Source organism: Alligator mississippiensis, chromosome 1 (genome assembly GCF_030867095.1).
Source record: "Alligator mississippiensis isolate rAllMis1 chromosome 1, rAllMis1, whole genome shotgun sequence".
Taxonomy (NCBI): domain Eukaryota; kingdom Metazoa; phylum Chordata; order Crocodylia; family Alligatoridae; genus Alligator; species Alligator mississippiensis.
Genome location: NC_081824.1, coordinates 241,552,217 through 241,576,885, shown reverse-complemented (window position 1 = coordinate 241,576,885; position 24,669 = coordinate 241,552,217). Strand labels below are relative to the sequence as shown.

General features: G+C 49.1%; 1 protein-coding gene across 2 annotated transcripts in view; it reads left to right on the top strand.

Moving 5' to 3' along the window:
* TTBK1 (tau tubulin kinase 1) overlaps positions 1-24,669 on the top strand; it is a 291,426-nt gene that overhangs the window by 110,640 nt on the left and 156,117 nt on the right. Inside the window, exons 4-6 of one of the 2 annotated variants that reach the window (XM_059720348.1) lie at positions 1,254-1,327; positions 5,871-6,011; positions 23,145-23,249. In XM_059720348.1, coding sequence (XP_059576331.1) covers positions 1,254-1,327; positions 5,871-6,011; positions 23,145-23,249 — 320 coding nt within the window. Of the gene's footprint in view, positions 1-1,253; positions 1,328-5,870; positions 6,012-13,686; positions 13,869-23,144; positions 23,250-24,669 lie in introns of those variants that run through there. The other variant, XM_059720349.1, reaches the window with a different exon arrangement.

The window sequence follows — 24,669 nt, the reverse complement described above, 5'->3', positions numbered from 1 at the left end:
CATGTGGTTTGTATCTACAGGTACTAGAACACGGCACATTAGATTAATCTACTGTGCAGTAATTGCTGCACACATGTAAATGGTGACACTTTACTGTGAATTAGATTAGGCTAATCTAATGTGCAGTAAAGTGCCTCATGTAGATGCATCCCTTGAATCCCAAAGCTCATTTGGGGCCAGCAGTATTTCCAAACAAATCCCTAGCAGCACAGGTGAGATCCAGAGAAGTTCTGTATACCTGGGATATCATGGAAACATAAAAGCAGATCCTTTGTATTTGAGATCTCTAACATGACCTCAGTGGCAGAAGGAGGCTGGAGGATGCATGATTATTGAGTAAGAACAAAATAGACTCCCTGTCAAAGAGGCCATTTGATTGCCAGCTCTCGTTTTCCTCCAAGTAGTGGTTACTGCCAAAGAGAACAACTGATTTCCAGTCTTTGCTGCCTTTCACAGTGAAATGCAAGGCCACTTAAATCATGCTCTTCCACAAAAGGTGCACTTGAAGATGAGTCTGGTGAGAGAGAAACAATAACCGTTGTATGTTCATGTGGTACAGTTAGCAATGATCATGACATAAGTGACCTAAACAGTGGGGGCATTTAAAGCAAAGACAAAAAACTGCCTGAAAAGGAGGAATTTCCCTTGACTCAGATGCATTCTGGGAACAAGCACCTTTCTTCCTAAGGGAGGGTCTTGTGCTTTTGCGGGGAGGGGACAGTTTCAGTGGTGGTATCATACCTGCTGTTTTCTATTGCCTGGCATTAGAAAATGAGTTAGTGCCGTGGTTCCTTTCTCTAGACAACATACCATATGCATGTTCTGGCTGGAATGTCTGAAAATTCTAACAGTCCCCTGAATCAGACAGCAGGGATTTGGACCCATCACTTGGAGGATTAATGGGATAGATCACTGGCCCAGCCTTTGCAGGGTAATGAGCCAAGATTTCTGCCTTGTCAAGGGTTGCAGGTTGTCAGTACAGTAGGGCCTCCTGGCTGGTGCGGATAGTGGTTGCAGCCTTGGTGAGTTGTGGAAGAAATCACTCATGAATGCTCTAAACAAACATCTTTATATTAGTTCCCTACTTACGCTTTTTATACTGGTATTGCATTCGTTCTTAGTCTTCTGAGGTGAATGATCCAAGTCCTGTCAGATGGGGTAAATTTTGGCTGTGTAGACCTTTTTTCATAAAGACTGGTGAGCACAAGATGGTTATAGTTACTTATATTCTATATGTTTGTGTTTTCCTCCAGGGAAAGACCATGTCTGTAGATTTATTGGCTGTGGAAGGAATGAGAAATTTAACTACGTGGTCATGCAGCTTCAGGTGAGTTCTGCTTTCTCTTAACTGTTGCAAATATAGCTGAAAGCCTAATATTTTTTTCCAAAATAACTAATGAAATCCCAATATGCTGGGCAATGAGGATGAAGGTTGGGGAGAGGCTGTAGAAGTGTGTTTTTCTCTTGCATATAGAAACTAGCTGAATGAGAGAGAGAGATGTTTTAATGCCTTTGGGCACATCTAAGCTACTGTCTATACTACACAGCAGTAGCGACTGAGCTCAGCTGTTCTGTGTATTAGTAGCTGCTTCTTCAGCAATCCCTCACAGTTGAGAATGTTTGTCTTCCATGATTGTCTTATCTGTGTCTGAAGATGGTTGATGCAGCCTATCCAGGATTGACAGACCCTACCGCAACTCAGACATGTATTTCTATGTGGGGTGGGTGGTGCAAGATTTTTCATTTGGTCCGTGCCACGCTGTTTCTGCTGCTCCTGGTTTTCCATCTTCTGTTCTTGTCATGAGGTTTCAAAGTACTGAGATCCCTGCAGCAGACTCTTCCTCCATTTGGGGTGGTCCTGGGTGATTGTGTCCCATTAGCTGACATCGATGTTGCATTTTTTCAAGTTGGCTTTGAGGATGTCTCTGAAGCACGTTTTTTGCCCTCCTCTTGAGCGTACACCTTGGCTGAGCTGGGAGAATAAAACTTGCTTTGGGAGTCTGGAGTCACTCAGTACTCATGGTGTTTGCTTTCAGGAGGACTATAACATTGGTGTCTCTCTTCTCACTGGATTTGAAGGATCTTCTGCAGGCAGCATTGATGGTAATTCTCCAACAACTTTAGGTGTCTCTTGTACATTGTCCAAGTCTCAGCTCCGTACAGCAAGTGGGGATCATGACTACTTGATAAACCATGAGCTTGGTTTCGGATCTCATGTTGTGATCTTCGAACACTCATTTCTTCAGGCGTTCAAAGGCCACACTTGCGTATTTGAGATGATGTTGGATTTCTTTGTTAATGTCAGCCTTCTGCAATAGATGAAATCTGAGATACAGGAAATACTCAGCATTCTCCAGAATCCCACCATGGATCTGGATTACCAGACCTGGAGACTGTTCATTAGGAGCTTGTTGGTGGAGGACCTTAGTCTTCTGAATTTTGAGTATCAGTCCCACTTCCTTGTATGCCTCAGTAAAGGAGGCATGAGAAGACCTGTGCCATCAGGCTGGGCCATCTCTGTGCCTCCACACGGTGCTCCTGGCACTTTAGCTGGGAGCAGCACATGGAGGCACAGAGTCAGAGTCCCGCAAGGCAGTCCGTGTGTCCCCATTCCCCTCCCTTTTCCCCCCAGCCCTGCTGTTCTTAACTCATTTTCAACTCTTGGATGAGGGAGAGCTGGGGAACAGCCACAGGGGTGCCAGGGCAAAAGTCTCTGCTTGCCCAAAGCTCCTGGTCTCCAAAAGCTTCTGGGGTTGGGAGCGGAGCAGGGTGGGCCAGGTTGGGTTTGGGTTGATTGCAGCACAACCAGAGCCTGAGCTGCTTGCTACTGCAGCTGGCGCTTTGTGCTGCCGATGCCTTGTCGGCTTTCTGACAGGCAGCCACCAGCAGGTAATAATTGCCTAAAATTTAGAGGGGCCCCACGGGCCAGATAAAATGGCCTGTGGGCTCTATTTTGCCTGCTACTGGTCTAAACAGTAGTTCATAACACCAACAAAAGTCTATAGCACAAACAGCTAATTCCTCAGTGCTAGGTTCCTAGTCTAGTACTGCCTGCCCCACTTAAGGGCCAGACTGGCACTGAATGTGGAAGAGTGAGTCCTGGACTTTACTCTTGGGGAGGGGGATATGTAACAGTGTGATCTGGCCCTCTAAATGGGCAGCCAGCCCTGAGGTAGACCCCCACCTATGGGTGATTAGCTTGCAATTAAAATCCCAAGAGAGGAGAAAGAGTTGGACTTGGGGAAGGAACAGTTTGCAGCTAGGAGGCAGACTGAAACCAGAAGGAGCTCACTTCTAGGAAGGGCCAGACCTAAAAGTGCCCTCTCCTGACACCCAAAGAAAGGCCAAAGGTTTTGCTTTATAGTTTCATACATTCATAGATGCTAGGGTTGGAAGGGACCTCAACAGATCATTGAGTCCGACCCTCTGCCTAAGCAGGAAAAAGTGCTGGGGTCAGATGACCCCAGCCAGATGCCTATCCAGCCGTCTCTTAAAGACCCCCAAGGTAGAGCACCACCTCCCTTGGAAGCCCATTCCAAATTTTGGCCACCCTTACTGTGAAGAAGTTTTTCCTGATATCTAGCCTAAATCTGCTTTCTGTCACTTTATGATCATTGTTCCTTGTTACCCCAAGAGGTGCCCTGGTGAACAGAGCATCTCCGATCCCTTGCTACATCCCCCTAATGAATTTGCAGGTGGCCAGAAGATCATCTCTCAGTCTTCTCTTGTGAAGGCTGAAGAGGTCCAGGTCCCTCAGTCTCTCCTCATAGGGCTTGTCCTGTAAGCCTGTAACCATATGAGTGGCCCTCCTCTAGACCCTGTAGAGTCTATCAACATCCTTCTTGAAGTATGGCACACAAAACTGGATGCAGTACTCCAACTGCAGTCTGACAAATGCCGCATAGAGGGGAAGTATCACTTTCTTGGTTCTATTTGTCTTGCATCTGCTGATGCATGATAAAGTGTGGTTAGCTTTGCTGATGATTTCATCACACTGACAACTTGTGTTCATCTTGGAGTCGACTATGACTCCAAGATCCCTTTCTGCTTCTGTGCTGCTGAGAGGGTCACTTCCCAGCCAGTAGGTGTGGGCCTACTGGTGTAGGTTACTTGCTTGTGTGTTTGAGTCAGGGATTATTGTTTGTGTTCTGGGGTTTGGCTGAAGGGCTTCCAGGGGATCACAGCCAGGTGGTGAGACTGTAGATTCTCAAGCTTGCTTATGAACTGTTGTTTCAACTGACTGAGGGATTCGTAGTGCAGCAAAGCCCGCCTGCATGGGAGCAGGAGCACCAGCCTGTTTACAGGCTCCCATAATGATGCACTTTCTGGTAGCATTTATATCTATTCCCAGCTTTACCCCAGTAGCATTTTTTTTATTATTCTTACCAAAAATGATTTGACTCAACCAATTCTGTTTTATACCTCCCTTGTTATCTCTTTCCAGTCTATCACATCACTAATGTAATGTGCTACCCTACCACTTTTACCTTTATTTCTGTCTTTCCTGTACAAAACACAACCGCTAATACTTACATCTCAATCATGGTTGCTAGTCCAGCATATTTAAATTATCCATGTTTCATCCGGTCTTCATGTTCTCACTAGGAGATCCAGGCTTTCCATATCTGCTCTATGCTACTGCAATAGCTATTATAACAATTATTTGAATTTAGGAGGAAATATCCCCAATGCCTACATTCTTGGATCATATGTCCATAAAGGACTGCTCTGATAATCTAGTATGGACAGTACAACTTGTCTTTCCATGCTAGAATTTCAGAAGGCACCTGCTTCCTTATGTTTATAGTCTTTTTGAAGAATATCCCCTGCCATCATTTATTGCCACTGAGTTGTCGATATAGAAAGAGTTGGGGAGGATGAAAGAGGTGACAGCAGTGGAGCGAGTAGGACAATTACTATTGGGTACATAATGAATGAGAAGGGAAAGTGATTCAAGGATGAGGAAAGGAGAGGAAATATGAATGAAGAGAAGGGACAAAGAGTGGAATAGATGGAGTGGAAGACACAGGGGTTTGTGACATCTGGTGGGCACTTATTCCATCCACAGGAGAACAATTAGAGACCATTCAGATGACTCATCAAGGCCTATGACTCAGGATTCACTTACATGCTCAGATGAGTATAATTTAATGGACATTGTTCATAATTTTGCTAAACAGGCAGCCTTGATTCAGATTCTGAAGTTACCATATCTCTTGGGATTTGACATACCCTTGGAAAAAGTTATTTTTCTGGGTTAAAAAATAACAGTAAAAAAATATCACTCTTGCAACTGTACATCTGGCCCACTTAACATAAAACTTACTGTTGCATGGCCTTGCTCTCATCCTTCTATGAAGATTAAAAACCAGGTGGGTGACTGTGTTGGAGAACTCATGTGGAGTTAATTCAAAAAGTCATTAATGGCTGACAGGTGCTTGAGGTATTTACCATATTTCTGATGCCTGACCTTCTTTGTGGACTTTGTCTCAGCAGAATGGACAGTAGTTGTTCTCATTTCAGCCTGTTTTCAGCACTTCAAAGCAGGTGTGTGTGTGTGTGTGTGTGTGTGTGTGTGTGTGTGTGTGTAAAATGAAGCTTGTATGGCTGCTCTTCCTGCTATACCTTTTTGATGATAAATAAACAGGATCTTTAAGTTTCCAAAGCTGTCAGTCTGCACCTCAAGTAACATGTTGAAAATTAAAAGAAAATATTGTTTGTTCATACAAGAAATAAAAATGGGTGTGATTTTATGGATTCTACTTTCACTGGAGTCTGCCTTTTGTCAAACTTTGTGGCTGTCAAGTGTTTTCTGTCCACACATGGATAACATGCAGTGCAATTGGTATAAGTTGTATTAACTGTTTCAGGGCCGGAATCTTGCAGACCTCAGAAGAAGTCAGCCCCGAGGGACTTTTACATTGAGCACAACCCTTCGATTAGGCAAGCAGATTCTAGAATCTATAGAAGCCATTCACTCAGTGGGATTCCTACACCGGGACATCAAGCCTGTACGTAGTTTCAGAATTGTTTTCTTTTTTCTATCTCTAATGGTTGAGTTGGCATGGTTATCCTGGTGACTGAGACACGAACAGTCTCTGTAGAAGCTTTTAGATCTTCTCCAGCCAATATGTGCAACAGTGGGAGAGTGTTATACTAGTTTTGTAAGTCCAAAAATTGCAGTGTTATGCCCTCCAGTCCTCTAGGTACATAACAAGCTGCTTCCTTGTTGGCTGAGGCTACTCCAGAAAGGATTTTGGCTGTGGTGTCAGACCTGCCCCAGTCGATCAAATTGGTGGAGTAGATGGGCTTTGAGACTTTGGTGTTAAGCATGTGTTAAGCAGCTGAAGAAACAGTGATTGGAAGGGGTGGGGCATAATAGCAGTTTTCAAATATTTGAGAGGTGCCATAAAGAAGGAGAACAACTGTTCTCTTGTGCTGCAGAGGGAAGGATACAAAGCAATGGTTTTAAATTTCAGCAAAATTAATTTAGATCTCATAAAATACCTCCTTACTGTTGGAACAGGAAAGTACTGGAACAGAGTACCTAGGGACCAGACTACCCAGGAACTTTCTGCAGTTTCCTTCACTGGAGGTTTTCAAGAGGAGGTTGAATAAGCATTTGCTAGGGATAGCTTAGGAATAGCATTCCTGCAGGGGTTTGGACCAGATGAGGTCTCTTTCAGTTGTACGAGTCTATGATTCTAGGTTGATAAAGATTAACTTGCAGTATGCTCTGTCATTTCAATAAAGGTCTTGTAATATAATTGTCTTTGCTAAAGAATTCTCTCCCTTTTCCTTCCAAAGCCAGTATTTAACAAAATAGAGTAGTTCCATGTAATACAAGTGAAATGCAGGAAAGACAGATAAGAGGTAAAGTTAAACCTGTGTTAGTTTCAGGAGGGTGAATCTGTTCTAGACTCAGACCAGAAAAAACAATGAGCTTGTGGGCTGCTGGCCTGTCCAGTCAGCTATGCAAGAGTAATACCACACCTAGAGTTTTCTCAGAGCTTTGGCTTTCATTCACATAAAATCTAGAAACACAAATTCCATATCACTCATCCCTTCTTCCAAATCTGGGGTCTTCTCCAGGGGCCTGTCTATACCTTGCCAATTTCCACTGTATTAGCCAACTGTTTGGAAGTCAAATCTTCCTCCAGCGCTTTCTTCAGGAGTTTGTAGCTGTTTCACTCCTGACCCCCAGGCTTCCTGTTACAGCATCCCTGCAGTTTTCCTCCTGTAGAGCAATATGCTGCATGTTGCCCTTATCGGAGCAGCCTGAGGGCCTTGTCATATGGGACATTTACTATGTGTTGAATCTGTGGAACGTTATGTGGTATTAAATGTGTTCAGAGCAGTCACATAGTAATATTTACTACGGCTCTGACATGAACAGTTCACATTCTGCCATTAGAGGGCTGGTGAACAGGACTCCCTGCATGCCATGCTGGAGCAACTTTTTCCTGTATTTCCAAGAGTGACCAAAACCAGCCCAGCATAGACAAAAGTGTTGATTGGCTGACTGTTTTGCTGTGCTGAGAATGCAAATTTCAATCCCTCCTTGGCCTAGCACAGGATATTTAAGCCCTTCTTGGGAGATGACAAGTGGCATAACTCAGCAAATCCTTGCCTTGACCACTCTATAATCCACAGGTACTCCGTGTTTCAGAGGTGCAAGGCTCTACTTCGAGGGCCGTGATGCTGCTGTGGGCATCATGCTTGATCTCTTGAGGAGTACAGCATGATGGCATGCAAGCGGGGGTGCTGCAGGCCTGATTACCTTTTGCCTGTGTTGGGCACTACCAGTGAACTTGGACTGGTGGGAGCACCTCATACTTGGAACCTGGAGAGAAAAACAGTGGTGGTGAACTTTAGGATGGTCCTGTGGCACCTTCATTAACCTTTGCACTGAGGTGCCCCTCTGCTCCAGTGCCAGGACATTGGGTGTCAATGTCCAGTGTCCACTGAGACATATGGCCCTGATAATTTGGAAGCTGGTGAACACTGACAGCTTCCATTCTTTTGCCAACCAGTTCAGCATGGGTCAGACAACAGTGATGGTGACTGTGCACAAAGTGTGTAACACCATGCTTGAAGAGCTAGTGCCTTGGTTCATCTGGCTCAGGAACCTGCAGGAAGTCATCACTATGTTTGAACAACAGAGTTCCTGAACTGTGTGGGGGCCATTGATGGGACCCACATAGCCATTCTGTACCTTGCCTGTCCATACCGTGGATTACTTAAATTGTAAGATGTTATTTTCAAGAATACTCCAGGAGTTGTGGCCTACTAGAGGTACTTCACTAATATCAGTGTTGAGTGTTTGGGCTGGGTACAAGTTGCCTGTGTATTCAGGAAATCTGGTTTGCTGGAAATGAGGGAGCGCCTGGCATTCCACTATGGATTTGGGTAAGCTGACCATTCCCCGACTTATTGGTGATCTGGCCTACCCACTGCTCATGAAATCATGTACTGGCCAGCTGGGCATCAGGAAGGAATTTCTTTACTTATTAGATGAGCAGTTGTTGGATGGTCGTGGAATGTACCTTTGGCACCTAAAGGCATGCTGGAGGTCCTCAGGGTTCCACTATGAATTTAAGCTGAGGGACATTCCCAACTTTGTGGCCACCACCTGCATCCTCCACAAAATATGTGAGGTGAGGGCGGAAGCCTCTCTGGAAACTGGATCAGCTCCAGATGGACCCACAACAGGGGAAGCCTTTGGCACTTTGGAAGGCCAACTTCAGTGAGCTCAGGAGATTAGTTAGCGTGGGTCTGAGGGGTAATAACATTGGTGAGTTGGGAGTCCAGGAAGGGTGGGAGTTCCTCAAGGGACTGATCCTGCAGGCACAAAGGGGTACCATCCCAGTACACATAAAGGGAGGCAAAAGAGCGAAGAAACCCTTTTGACTGAGCAGGGAAATCCAGGAGAGCCTACAGGGGAAAAGAGAGGCTTACAGGCATTGGAAGCAGGGGACAGCCACCAAGGAGGAGTATACCTACTTGGTTCGCACTTGCAGGGAAGCAGTGAGGAAGGCCAAAGCAGAAACATAACTCAGGCTGGCAACTAAGATTAAGGGTAACAAAAAGACCTTCTTTAAGTACATAGGGAGCAAGAAGAAGGTGCAGGGTAACATAGGGCCACTACAGGATGGACTAGGGCAACCCGTAACAGATAGGATGGAGAAAACTGAGCTCTTCAGTGATTTATTTCCATCTGTGCTCCTGGTCCAGGAAAAAAAACACACCACCCAATGAGACTTTAGTCTGGCTTGGGAGAGATACCAGTCCATCAGTGATTCGCGCTGACCTGGTGAAGGGGTACTTGGAGGGGTTGAACGTATTTAAGTCTGCAGGCCCCGGTGATCTTCACCCAAGGGTACTAAAGGAATTGGCCAGTGTCATAACGAAACCACTGGCGCAACTGTTTGAGAGCTCGTGGCACTCAGGACAGGTCCTGGATGACTGGAAAAGGGCCAATGTGGTCCCTATTTTCAAGAAGGGGAGGAAGGAGGACCCGGGTAATTATAGGCCAGTTAGCCTCACCTCTATTCCTGACAAGACCTTAGAAAAAATCATTAAGGATCACATATGTGGGGGGCCAGCAGATAATACAATGTTAAGGGGCAACCAGCATGGGTTTATAGCAGACAAATCCTGCCTGACTAACCTGGTTTCTTTTTATGACCAGGTCACAAAGTGCTTAGATCCAGTAGAGGTAGATGTTATTTATTTGGATTTTAAAAAGGCTTTTGACACAATGTCACACCCAATTCTTACAAGTAAACTAAGTATCTGTGACGTGGATTTTTTCACAGTCAGGTGGGTGGAAAACTGGCTCATGGGACGCACCCAGAGAGTGGTGGTGGATGGGTCAGTTTCTACCTGGAGAGATGTGGGCAGTGGTGTCCCCCAAGGCTCTGTCCTTAGACCAGTACTTTTCACTATCTTTATCAGCGATCTGGATGAGGGTGTAGAAAGCACTCTGTCCAGATTCACAGACGACACCAAACTATGGGGTATAGTAAACACTGTAGAGGGTAGGGAGCAAATTTAGGCAGATTTGGACAGACTGGGGCAGTGGGCGGATCAAATAGGATGCAAAGTGCTGCACCTGGGGAGAAAAAAAATCACCAATAAACTTATAGACTGGGAAGTACCATTCTATGTAGCATAGCAGTGGAAAGAGATCTCAGAGTCATAGTCGACACAAAAATGAACATGAGTTGCCAGTGTGATGCGGTAATAAGTAAGGCTAGCCACACTCTGTCTTACATTAGTCGGTGCATTGCGAGCAGGTCTAGGAAGGTGATACTTCCCCTCCTTGTGGCATTGGTGAGGCTGCAACTGGAGTACTGTGTCCAGTTTTGGGCGCTGCACTTCAAGTGGGATGTGGATAACCTGGAAAGGATTCAGAGGAAGGCTACTGGTATGACTGAGGGCTGCAGGTAGGATCCTATGAAGACAGATTGAGGGACCTGAATCTCTTCAGCCTCTGCAAGTGAAAGCTTAGAGGTGATCTCGTGGCTGTCTACAAACTCATCGTGGGAGTCAGCAGGGAATACGGGATACTCTGTTTACCAGGGCACCCCTTGGGGTTACTGGAAATAATGGCCATAAACTGAAGGAGAGTAGATTTAGATTGGACATCAGGAAGAAATTCTTTACATTGAGGGTTGCCAAAATATAGAATGGACTTCCAATGCAGGTGATGCTTTCTAGGCCTGCGCAAAGTGGCTAGTATTAACTTTGGATTCGGCTGATTTGGGGGACAGTGATTTGATTTGGTGATTCGAATCACTGTCCCGCATAGATTTGGCTGAATCTGATTTGGAGATTTGGCCGCTGCTGCCAGGCAGGGGGACGATCCCTGTTGCTTCCCACTGCCCCGCGCTGCATGGGGGGCTCTGCCACAAGCCCCCAGAGCCCTGAGGTCAATACAGCAGCTGGTGAGTGGGGGCTTTTTTTTTTTAAAGGGCTGAGAGCTGGGGCCATGGGGGAGGGGGACCTGGGAGAGAGGGCAGATCCCCCCACACAGTGGGGATCACCCCCCTGCCTGGCAGCAACCAGTGAGTATGGGCTTTTTTTTAAAGAGCTGGGGGTTGGGAAAGCAGGTGGGAGTCGGGTGGTACTCAGGGGGGCTGGGGGAGCAGGCAGGGGATGGGGTTTGTCTAGAGTCCCCCCATGGTCCCGTTCCCTCTCCTGTGGGGCCCCCCCCGCACTTACTTATCAGCACAAAGTCCGGGGCCCAGCTCCCTGCAGCAGCAAGCAGGGACTGCTCAAATCAATGAAGCTTTCCGAATCTTTTCCAAATTTGTTAGGAGAGCTTTGAATTGATTTGGACCTTTTAATTGGTTTCCTGATTCAATTCGGATTCAGAGATTTGGCTGCTGAATTGGGCTGAATCTCCTCCAAATCAAATCAGCACCCGAAGCTTCACACAGCCCTAGTGCTTTCCCTTACCTTGGAAGTATTCAAGAGGAGATTAGACAAGCACCTGGATGGGTCATTTGACCCCAGCGCTGTTTCCTGCCCAGAGCAGGGGGTCAGATTTGATAATCTAATAGGTCCTTTCCGACCCTAGAAATCTATTAAATCTATGGATGGTCTGAAGTGGTGCTTCTGACTGAGTATCCGGGACAGGAACACCACCAGGCTATTCTGATCAGGGAAGCTTGAGTGGACTACTTTCTGGGATAGGTAGGAGGGAGTTCAGGGGGGACCTAGGAGCAATTGTGAACTCTTCATTCACCACTCTGTACCTCTTAATGTGGTTTTCTGAAACATCTCAGTAAACCTCTTTCATGCTAACTGTTGGGCTTAACACCCCCTGTTACGGAGGATTGGTGAGGGGGAAACTGGAGGGGGAGACCAAGGAATGGGAGTGTTGGAACACTCATGGGAGAAATGGGGTCCTGTGTTGGGAGTTTGAGAGGGCTGGCTCAGAGTGAGAAACTGTGGCATGGGCCACTGGGTGGGTTGGGGTTGTGAACAACTCAAGTTGATCCCTGTACAGGAAACACATAACTGTGGAAGCTTTATTTCTTCAAATAAACTGTGCAAACCACAGTAAATATGCATTGAGCTAAATGTGCTGTGGGGTGGTTTTGGGTCCATCCAGATCCCATATCTACAGGTTTCCCTGATGGCTGAGAGGGTTGCTGGGGGTGCTGTGGCATGGAAGCATGCCTGCTCCCAGTCTGAGCAAGACGACTCCAAGGAGCTTGATAGTCATATCTATATCTCCATGGGTGGATCTGACTCCATACTATTGGCAGCATTGGGAATCTAGGTGGGAGCAAATAGCACCAGGGTCCAATCTCCCATCTCATCATCAAAGTTCAATAACCTTTTTGTGATGCTGTCTCCCTGCTGCTTGGTTTCAGGCACCTGGAAGTGTGGTGGTATTCCCCATCACCCCAGGGAAATGAAGGGATGCATCTGCCATGCTGTTTGACAGATCTGGTGTTCTGATCTCCACTCCCTGGTGTCCATGCCAGGGAGTGCAAGGCCCCAGCCAGCGAGGGCAGCTGAAGTACAAAGAGATGTGCACCCACCATGCTTGGCCACCCTCCACTTGCTCCTACTGACCAGTTGCTGACCAGGGAAAGGTAGGGAAAGATGGGCAGGAGGCAGTGAGTCTCAGGCTGATGTGAGGCTGGTGACAGTGCTACTGGTTGGATGGGAGAGGGTAGATGGCTACAGTTGCTTTCTACTTCACTGTTGTAACACAGACATACTCCTCTGCAGAGGTAACCACCCTGTCCAGGAAGGACTGGCACAACTTTGTGATGGACTGAGCCTCAAAAGCTTTCTGAAGAGTTGATAGCAGCTCTCTGATCAAACCTGCTGGCACTCATAGGCAGCAAGCCAACTTTCAGTAATAATGACTTGGTGTCTGCAGGACTCCACAAGGTCCTGCAGCATCTGATCTTTTTCGTCTTGACTGTTTTCAACTACAGGACATCCTCTGAGCAGTTGGGTCCCTTTGTGTCCTTGGAGCAACATCAGTGTTTGAACCTCCTAAACTCTCATGGGCAAGAGGTAACTGTGAGGAGTGAACATAGTAGAAGGAACCTTGAGTGTGTTTCCATAGGGAGCAGATAATGCATCTTGGTGCTGAATTCCTGCGCGTGCTCTGCAGACAGGTAGACGCCATTGAATTGATGGCAGAGCAGACTTTGAAATTGTTACAAACTTCTAGATATTTGGGGAAGAACTGAGCATCTTGGTCACTTCCACGGGCAAGCAGGACAAGATTAGGGCCATGTCATGGTTAGCATTCTCTTAGCTATCTAGTCTCAGCTAACTACCTGTGTTTCACTTCCACTCTCACTCTGGAGGTTCCTGTTAGGAAGGGACCTGCACCATTATCTGCTCCTGTATCAGGACACCATGTCTCTGGTCAGTCTCCCTGGTAGGAATGTCCCAATAGTGCAGAGGGGAGCATTTTGAGCTTGCTGGTGGCAACCCTGTAAGATATGTCATGCTGCTTCTGTGAGCTCTTGTGTCAACATACACCCTATAGTCATGGAAGGTGTAACAGAGGTGTGAGCAGACAGCAAAGCAGTCTGCAGGTGGCTGCAATCCCAATCAGGCACAACTGCCAGATTGGGAACAGGGCCCAGCTGTTCCCTCTAAGAACAGGGCTCTGAGCAGTGGAGCCTGTACTTTGGTGCTAGCAGCCAAAGGGAGAACATCACTCAGCTGGAGCTGCTGCTTATAACACCTTGGAGATACAGGGAAGGAGAAATGGGGAAGGTGGAGGTTCCTGGTCCTGGGGAATGACCTAAAACTACACGCTGCTGGGGCTGGATGTTGTGGTGCAGTCCTCAGGAAATGACACACTTGTGCCTCCGCAATGAAGGGTGAGTAGGGGGTGCTGGAAAGCCTCAGCCCCCACTGCCTTGTGGGTTACCCTTTGGAGGGGAAAGGCTAGGGGAACACACCCTGAAGTCAAAGCAAGGGTCGAGGCTCACAGTGAGTCCTGAGGCAGGGCCCAGGTCAGGAAGGGACCTGAGGCAGTGCCCAGTCTCACTGCAAGTCCTGAGGTGCATGAAAGAGCGAATGCTCCAGGGGGGTGGGGCCCTAAACCTGCGAGGGAGGTAGATGTGAGGCTCCTCAGGGAAGGGGATTAAGGAGATTGAAGCCCAGTGTTGGGCAGGGGTTTGAGGCCCTAGTGCAGGGGTGTGATGGGACCAAGAGGGTCCCACGCTGGGTATGGAGCCTGAAGAAAAGATAGGGGCTGGGAGACCTGAGCAGGGCATTATGCATCCCAGTGTGAGGGCATAGGGATTGAGAGTCCCGTTGTGAAGCACTGGTGTGAGGGCATGGGAGTGTGGATCCCAGTGTGAGGCACTGGAGCAATATGGATGACATCTCTGAGGCATGGGACTTGGTATATGGAAGATCAGAGCCATGTATATAGGCCCTTGGCATCAGGGCAAGTAAATGGGCACCCTCTTGCCTTGTAAACAGCTTTCATTAAGTTTCATCAAAGGCATGGCAGGTGAAGTAGGCAGGCAGTTTGCACTGAAACAAGTGGCCAATGATCAGACTGGCCCTGGGACGGCCACTTGTTACAGAATGGAATAGCCAACTATGGTGGCTCCCTGGGAAAAATAGTAATTCCATGGAACATATGTGATACTTTGGGAACCTTATTATGCCTGTGTTACTGATTGCTAGGAGTTCTGGCAAAACTATTAGTGAAAGCAAGGACTGATCACCAGGGATCTGGGTTTTCCATTTGCCATGAAGTAATGCCTTATGGGGTCATGGACCGCAGGGAAAGAGTGTGGATGAAGAGTGGTCATTCCTTAAGGACACAATCCTTGGTGCATAGAAGTTGTCCTTACCTGTATGCAAAAAAGGTGGCACAGGGGCTGGGAGGCCATCTTGGCTTGATAGAGAAGTTGCAGGTCTTCTGAAATAGAAAAGGGAGGCTTGCCAATGATGGAAGCTAGGAATAGGACCCAAGGAGAACTACATAAGATTGGCCCACACCTGTAGGGGACAGATTAGAAAAGCAAAGGCAGTGACTGAATTCAGGTTAGCAACCAAAATCAAGCACAGTAAGAAGTCCTTCTATAGGAACAGGAGGAAAACCAGTGGAAACAGTGAGCAGTAGTCCCATGTATCTGGACATCCGATCACCAACACCCAAGGAGAAAACTGAACTCCTGAACAATTACTTTGCATCTGTATTCTACCAGTCTAAGAGTAATAGCCTGCTGACTGCAAATATGACACAGAATAGTCACAGTAGGGATGATCACCTACCAACAATCAATGTAGAGCTGGTGAAAGAACAGCTAGAGAGGCTGGATATTTATAAGTCAGCAGGACTGGAGGAACTCCATCTCAGAGTGCGGAACAAACTAGCCAAAGTCATCACAGGACAGCTGGTGAACCTCTTTGAGAATTCATAGCACTTAGGAGAGGTCCCAGAAGACTGGAGGAGGACCAATGTTGTACCCATATTCAAAAAGGGGAGGAGAGAGGACCCAGGGAACTACAGGCCAATCAACCTGACCTCAATCCCAGAAAAAAATCCTCAAAAAATGTCTCAAGGAGTCCATATGCAATAAGCTAGTATAAGGCAAAATTCTGAATGACAGCCAGCACAGTTTTGTTGTGGGTAGGTCATGTCTGACTAATAGGTCTGTGCGAATAGGGAAGTATTCAATTCAGGTTTGGCTAATTCAGAGGACCGTGATTTGATTCAGAGATTCGGATCACTGTCCTGAATCGATTTGGCTGAGTCGGCTTCAGAAGATTTGGCGCTGATTCAGATATATTCAGTGATTAGGATTGGCTGGGGAGAGGCAGGCACAGCTGGATGGCTGCAGGTTCTCCTATAGCTCCTCAGGCTGTGCCTGCCTCTCCCCAAGTGGGGGGAGCCATGGGAGAAGCCGCCATGGCTGCTGTGCTCAGCCTCATCCACCACCCCGCCCCAGCCTAGTCCCAGCACTTTAAATTAAAAAAAAAAAAAAAGAAAGCGCCCTGTATTCACTGGCTGCAGGAGCAGTGGTTGGGGCCTCTGGCCACTTGTGGCAGAGCCTCCCCCCCCCAGTGCAGGGCAGTGGGGATTGCCTGCCCCTGCCTGGCACCCGCACAGCAGCTGCCCCATGGCACGGGTGCTGTGCAGCTCGGCAGGGCACTGTGCACTGTCTGGTAGCTGGGGCCACTGGGGTGATTGCTGCTGGACTCCAGCTGACACATGGAGCTGCCCCAGCTCCCATACAGTGCATAGTGCCCTGCTGACCCATGCTGCACCCATGCCATAGGGCAGCTGCCGTGTGGGTGCCAAGTGGGGGGAGCAATCCCTGCTGCCCTCCACTGCATTGTGCTGCATGGGGGGCTCTGCCAGAGCCGGTGATTATGGTGCATTTTTTTTTTTTTTTTTTCAGACAGGGCATGGGGCTGGGCAGGGCAGCCATGAAGATTTCATGGCTCTTCTGGCTGTGCCTGCCTCTGTCCCAGCAGGGGTAGCCACGGGGGTTATGCCCTAGTGTTCCTTGCCTAGCCGGCATGGGGGGTGGGGGGCGGGGTGTGATACAGGCACAGCTTGCTCTGGGTAGCAGTAGGGCACCTGCATCAGCTCTGGGAGTGGGGGCTCTGCCCTGCTTCCACTTGTCCCCTTCCACCTGGAGCAAGCCACACCCGCATCCCCCCCACCCCGGTGCCCTGTCTGGGCAAGTGGCATCAGGACAGTGCTCCCGTTTACAGTGCTGCCATGCCTGCATCCCATGCCCCCCCTGCCCCAGCTGGGCAGCTGCACTCCCTCCCTCCCCCATGCTTCATCCCTCCCCCACTCCCTCAACCTCAACAGAATTACTAGCTGGAGGCAGCTGTCAGCTGCCTGTTTAGTTTATGGCTGAATCTCCGAATTGGCTGAATCTTTTCCAAAGCTTTTCCAAATAGATTCAGATACTTCAAATCGATTTGGAGCTTTTACTTGGTCTCTTGATTCAATTCGGATTTGGAGATTTGGTCCCTGAATCAGACCAAATCACCTCCAAATTGAATCAGCTACCGAAGCTTTGCACAGCCCTACTGACTAACCTCAACTCCTTCTATGACCAGGTTACTCACCACCTGGATAAGGGAGATGAGGTCGCCATCATTTACATGCACTTTAGGAAGGCCTTTGACTTGGTGTCCTACAAGGTTCTCAGGGTAACACTAGGGGACTATAGGCTCAACAATTCAATGGTCAAACGGGTGGGAAACTGGCTGCAGGGTCAGAGCCAGAGACTACTAATAGATGGATCTGTATCGACCTAGAGGAAGGTAGCCACTGGGGGTCCCCCAGGGTTTGGTACTTGGACCAGCGCTTTTCAACATTTTCATCAATGATCTGGGTGTGGGGCTGAAAAGCACACTGGCAAAGTTCACTGATGACACTAAGCTGTGGGGAAGTATGGCCATGCATCAGGGTAGGCTGATGATTCAGGCGGACCAAGATGAATTAGTTAGATGGGCAGACCAGAACCAGATGCTCTTCCACGCTGCGATGTGTCAAGTACTAAAATCTTCAACAAACCTACAGGCTCAGTGGTGCTATGATAGCTAGCACCATGTCTGAAAGGTACCTGAGGGTCATAATTGACCATAAAATGAATATGAGCCACCAGTGAGATGCTACAGTTAGAAGAGCAAAGAAGTTTGCAGACTGGATATGAGGAAAAACTTTTTGACGATTCATGTAACCAGACTCTGGGATAGACTTCCAGAGGGGGTGGTGCAGGCACCTATCCTGGAGATCTTCTAAAGGAGACTGAATGCACATCTTGCTGGGGTTATTTGACCTCGGCAGTCTTTCCTGCTCAGAGCAGGGGGGCCAGACCCAATGATCTCACAAGGTCTCTTCCAGCCCTAAACTTCTGTGAAAAATGTGGATTTTTATCCTTTAAAGGAGAAAAATGTGGGAAACTGTGAGTTCCCCCTTGCAGGCTGTGGAGTTCCAGTCTGCAAGGGGCTCTTTGGGGCTGAGGGGAGCAGCATGCAGGGGGCGCTATGTACCTATGTGCATGTGCACAGATGCATGTGGCCAGCAATACAGCCAGGCAGTGGTGATGGAGTGCAGTTCCCCCAGCTGCTTGTATGTTAGTCTGGGGGGGTGGGGCATAGACGATGTGTCAGTGGGGAGGCAGATTGAGGTGGCCACAGTGAGGGGGGGAGTGGGGCAGGGTTGGCAGCTGGGGCTGGGGGTGCACCCAGGTGAGACAGGAACGCACAGCCATAGGGCCCAGCCAGGGAGCCACAGGAGGCTCATATAGGGGGAGGTGGAGGGGCTGGCTCCCCACTACTGCATGTATTCCTGGATAGGGGACATTTACCCCTCCCCCCCCCAGATATGTGCACGGGGTGGGGGAGGATGCGGGCTGCATGCTGTAGGGCCCTGCTGCCCTCCCCCACAGGCCTCCATGGCTCAGCTGGCGGGACCCAATGCAGGAGAGTGGAGTGGGGCGGGGAGGCCCAGTGCCAGCTCCACCACAGCTGGGAGCCCCATGCCAAGTGCACTGCCAAGGTGAGGCACCCCCCGCTTGCGTGGCAGCAGTAGGGGTTGCCTCACCGTGGTGGCAGTAGTGTCACCACTGAGCCTCCCTGTCCAGCAGAGAGCCCCAAACCTACAGTGGGCAGACCACATTTGCTTCCTCTCCCCACAGGCTCTCCTCAGTTCCACTCTGGCTGTGCTGCCTGTGGGGTTGGGGGTGAAGGGGCAGGCTTCATGCTCTGCTCCAGCTGAAGGAGTCACCGGGTCACATAGCCGGTGGGGGTCCCCTCTATCAGGGGTGGGGGGGCAGGGAGTTATGGGTCAGGAGTGAGGGGCACCAGCAGGGCCAAGGAGCTGTGGGTTAGGAGTGAGACACAATGGTAGGGCTTAGGGGCCTGTGGCTTGGGAGTGAGGGGCAGTGGCATGGTCGGGGCAGGGCACCAGCATATTAGGGCTGCTCAGCTCCACAAAGGGAGTGGGAGGAAGGGAGTGCTGCAGCTGGACCTGCATCCTGGTGAGTGAAGGAGGCAGGGAGCTCTGATTTTTTTCATGATAAAAAAACCAAAATCAAACACCAAAATATATAGGTATTTGAATTGATTTTTAGTATAATGATTGAGACACTGGTAGGCTTCCAAATTGCTTAAAAATTATAAATACATCAATAAAACATTCTGTTCAATTGATACCTATATATGTATCTTGGTGTTTCATTTTAATCGTTGAAAAATTCCACAGATTTTTGGGTTTTTTAATGAGAGAATTTAGGATTTTTTAACAGAGAACTAGGATCCCTGCCAATCACATCCTGAACAGGATTACCTTGCACTCTCCCCTGCAAGCTGTCTCCTAAAGAATGATACCCAATTCTATGCCCTACCAAATGCACTGGACCCCACAGTGACCATGACCCTGATCTTTGAGCAAGACTTGGAATCTTGAAGCATGACAGCTTTCATGACCACCCAAAATGGCTGCCCAGTCTCACTCAGGTGAGGCAGCTGCTGTTCCAGCACCTGAACAATGACAGCTTTCTCTGGTGCTGGGCCCACCCATGACTGGCCCCCACAGAGTAGTGTATGACACTGCCACCTGCCATATCGACTGCCACTAGCTACACTGGCCTTTGAGGGGTGGGGATGTGGGATGGCATAGGGTCACAATTAATTTTACACCTTCCCTCCCCTCCCCCCGCCATCTTGGGGGGGGGGTTTACCCCTTCTGCCACCTTTCTGCTTATGTGCAGATATGACTAAATAAAGCCTTGTCTTTGTGTATCAACAATGCCTTTGGTGGGCAGGGATGCAGGGCAACAAGGGGCTGTGGTCTCTTCTATACCTTTCCTCCCACTCAGGGTTTACCCCCTCTATCCCATTTCTGCATGTGATCAGATGGACCTAATAAAAGCATTTGTTTGTGTATTTTTGTGTGTGGATGCCCTGAAAAGCTGTCCCAGGTGGTTGGACCCTGGTTGCACAGGCGGGAGCTCTACCATGCTCATCCCTAGGTACTGGTGCACAGAAGTCAATTGGCAGTAACTAATATCCCTGGCCTAGGGTGAAGATGGCCCCTTGAAATGTATTGAAATACCTCAGGGCATGTGAAACATACAGAGTTGGGGAGGTGAAAAGGAGGGGGTGGGCTGCAACCTGCCATTGCTAGTCAGGGTGGTTTGGGGATGGAGTAGGGCTGATGGATTGGGTTTCCACTAGGGGTGCACCGATTAGAGATTTTTTGGGGCCGATACTGATGGCTGATTTTTAATGAGTCATATCAGCCAATACCAATCTGATTGCCAATATGTAGCTGGGCGGCTTGGAGAGCGGCGTCTGCCTGGTAAGTCTGTGTGGGAAGGGGCAAGGGAGGAGGGAAGGGATGGGTGGGCAGATCAAGGTTCCTGTGGTGAGGGAGGGAGTGGGGCTGGGGCAGAGGCAGGTGCTGCACAGCTGGGGTGGAGTGCAGGATGGAGCCTTGAGTGGCTTGTCTATTGGGTATGGGGGGGGGTGACTCTCACTGTTATGCACACCCCAGGAGGACATGGGGTGTGCCCCCGGATCTGCATGTGGGGTGAAGGCAGGCAGCTGCTCTGGGCTGGGGCCGGGGTGGCACCGGGCTCTTCCCAGTGAGGGGCTAGACCAGGCAATGCTCGGGATGGGCAGCGGTGGCATTGGGATGGGGGCTATGGGGGGGGCTGTTGCCCCCCTTCCAGCACCACCATGTCCCTCCCCAAGTGTAGCCCTGGCTGTCCCCGGCCCCAGCCTGCAACAGCAGCCTGCCCTTGCCCTGCATATAGATCTGAGGGCAAACATTCCCCTGGCCCTCTGAGGGTGCGTGCAGCGGTGGGATCTGCCCCATCTATGCAGCATCTATGCCTATGCCTCTGCCCCTGCCCCAGCTCCACTCCCTCCCTCACTGTGAGGGCCTTGATCTGCCCCTCCCCCCACGCCCTTCCCTCACAAAAGACTTGCCAGCTGAAACAGGATGCTCTCTATGCTGCAGGGCTGCACTCGTGGTTGCCTGCATGCTGCACTGTGGCAGTGCGCATGCACAGGACATTTATTGGTGAAATTATTGGCCACATCAGCCAAAAAGCCAATTGTTGATACTATCAATTTTTCTTACATTGGTCCCATATCAGATTGGCACTGATATATCGGTGAACCTCTAGTTTCCACTGATGGCTTCTCCTGCATGAATTGACTCTTAATTGAGTTAACTCTAACTGGCCCATCAAGCCCATGTACATTGCTGTGGTCCAAGCACCAATTCTCATGTCCTCTGCCTTGCACAGGACACAATGCCCACTCCCTTCTGGTGAATCCCAGGGCTAGGGGGCAAGTTGTACTGATTGCCACCCCTGTACCTAGGCACTTTACTGAGCTATGTGCCACCTTCAGAGCAAGCCCTGAGTCACCCCCAAGCCAAGAGACACCCCACCAGTCACCTTTTCCCCTAATGTTGCTGAAACTTACCAGTGGCTGTTGCTGAGTTGTCCATGTCTACCTGCTTGATGAGATTCTCACCCAAGGTGTTTCTATCTTGTATATCCTGGCTGTGGTTCTGGGTCAGAGTAAGGATCTGGGTAGGGAACAATTACACTGAACATGCATCCTCATGCTCCTCCATGGCCATGTAAGCATCCATTGTCATTGTCACAGTCAATATTGTGCCACACTGGGCCCATAGATGTGTAGTGCACAGTATGGCAGGGAGTGATGATGTGGTCTGCCTCAAGGATCTCAACGTCTCTTCCCACTAGGGGACCATGATCCTTGTGGCAACAGAAACCTTGTTAGCATCCCTGTCCTGAGCATACTGCGGCTTCATGCTTTTGATTTTAGTGCAGATCTGCAGCCAGTCCCACTATTGTCCCCAAGCCACCATCTGAATCGCAATGCTTTCATAGATCACCTGGTTTCAATGGTTGCCCTTCCCACCCTTGGAGGTGGTGCTAGTGGCTCTCTCCTTGCCCCCAATCATGATGAGGTCATCCTGTCACAAGTCCAGTCCATGGGCCTCTTGCAAGGGGTCCAAAGAGGGCATTCTCTGGTTTGGTTTGTTTTGCCAAACTAGGTGTTCACTGTTTGCACTGGAGTGTGTGAGCAAAGATGGCAGGCTTCAGTGAACTTCAGGCTTTCAATGGGTTCCATGTGAGCTGGGGAGTTATCTCCTAGTGGGTGGTGGGGTTGGTACCATCTGCTGGGGCAGTAGAATTCAGGCAGGTGCATAGATCAATCCTTGGAGTAGGGGGGAAAGGGGGAATGGTGCATCCTGGGAAGCTGGAGGACTGCAAATTTTTCATAGCATCTTTATGGATGGATCAGGCTGACAGTACAGGTGTTACTTTATAATATCTAGAGATACTCCTTGCACAAAAGTCCTAAGTTTGCTATGGTACAAGTGCATTTAGTATGTGTTTTACTGCTTGAATCAGTGGACCCATGTGTTTTAAGTGCATTCATTGTGTACTAAGTGTTCTGTGCAACATGGCCCTGAGCTGGGACATGGCTGGTCTCTCACAGGTGAGACTGACCCCACCTCCTTTAACAGGCCAGGCACCTTGTGATAGGTTGCAGCATTGACTTGCTGTACCAGTTTATACACGTGAATATCAGACCTGGTATGCTTAAGTTTTGCAAATATTCAGGTCATTTAGTGCTCATTTAATACTGTGAGTACCTTCTGCCCACATTGCAGCATGCTGAACCCTTTCTTCCCAGGGTAACTCCAGTCTACTGTGTAAATAGTGATGTTCCATGTTCATTACAGATGTAATGGCATGGAATAGTAATGCTTTGCACATTCACTGAAATTTTGTTAAACTCACAAACTCTGGGTTTGCAATAAATATCTGAAGATGCCATAGTAATTTCCCCAAAGACTAAATTCTTGATATGGAATCCTCAAGCCCAGCTCAACTGCAGAATTATCTTCCGCTTCTTGAGACTAACCTGAGAGCATCTCAGTTTCTTTGCCTGAGGGCATTGAACAGTCTGGCAAATGCATTGGAGATGGCTTAAAAATTGCATTTCTATCAGAGGCATGTTCCTGGTTGTACAGTGTGGTTGTGAGAATCTTGAGTTTTGCATGTGAATGGCTGTGGCTATCTTACTGATCATTTTGTTTGAATTCTTTTGTCTAGTCCAATTTTGCCATGGGTCGCCTACCTTCAACCTACAGGAAATGCTACATGTTAGACTTTGGTCTGGCTCGGCAATACACCAACACCACTGGGGAAGTCCGGCCCGTAAGTGACATCTTTTCCGTCTCTGCTTCCACTAAGGCAAGGAAAGGATTGTTGTTGTGTTGTTTATCCTTGTTATGCTGGTTTATGTACTTGAACTCTGTCTTTTAAAGAGTCAGGAGTGGGAGAGATGGACTTGATTGAGCTTGGAACAAGGACATGTTGCAAAATATCTGTAATTTTTTTTCTTAAGCTAATAGTATTTCCCTCACACATGTGAAATATTTGCTGAATGCATGCTGGCCCAGAGGAAGGGGTGGAGGGAGCATGCGCTGTCCCAGTGGTAACCCCAACCCCAGTAGAACAGTCTTACTTGAGAACTTTCAACAGTTTCTTGGGGAACAGGGCTGGATGTGCCCTTTAAAGCTGTTGGATCGAGTCAGAATAAGCATATTAAGGGAGTTCTGTTCTCTGAAAGATAGACATAAGCTTCAAAAAAGCTCTGGGCTTTTACAGCTGTCAGGACATCTGATCTTTACCCTAGCTCTCTGCTTTTGTGGCCATTGCCTGATTTTGGATTTTATGGGCAGGAGGATTTTGGTATGCTTGCTTGGGAGGACATGAGGGGAAGTAACTTGCTGCACATAATTATATATATTACTAGCAGATTGCCTGTCAAGCATGATGGGGGGGGGAGGGGGCAGAGGCCTGCATTGGCACCCCCCTGCCACCCCAGGTTGCGGTCTGACTCTCCCCACTTCCCCACCCTTGCTGCCTCGGGTCTGGGCCCACTCCCTCCCTTCCCCGCCTGCTGCTTCAGGCTCAGGATCAATCCCCTCCTCCCTCCCCCCACCCGTCATTTTGGGTCCAGTTCCCCCCCGGCTGCTTGGTGCTGGCCCAGGACTGGGGTAAGGGGGGGAATGGGGAGCCTGCACACAGCAGCGACCAGTGGCTGGTGTGTGGCCGTGGTAGCAGCAGGCAGCAGCAGCACCAGCAGCCAGGGCTGGTGGTGGTATGGCAGCAGGCGGCTGCAGCAGCAGGCAGCTGCGCTCTGCCTCCGGTAACCCCCCACCGCCCTTTCCCACTCCCCTCTCTCCCTCCCCTCTTCCCCATTACCTCCCCCTCCCTGCCTATTGTTGTTCAGGGTGGCCGTGCTCCGGCCCCTCAGTCCCTGCTGTCATGGCAATGCTCCGCTGTGTAGGGGGACAATGCCAGTGCTGCGCCACCAGCACCCTGTGTTGCCATTGCCTTCAATGAACAGGGCTGGGGGGGAGGAGCCAGGCCAGTGCTGCTGGCCTGACCTCCCCACTCTGTTCTCTTTGTCATCGTGTTGCTCTGGTCCTCGCTGTCCCCCTCTACTTCCAAGGAGTGGGGGTGGGGTGAGGCCAGTGCTGTTGGCCTTGCCCCTCAGCTCTGCTCCTTCAGACCCTGCTGTCATGGCAGCGCTCTGCTGTGTGTCTCTGTCTGTTGGAGCACTCTTATT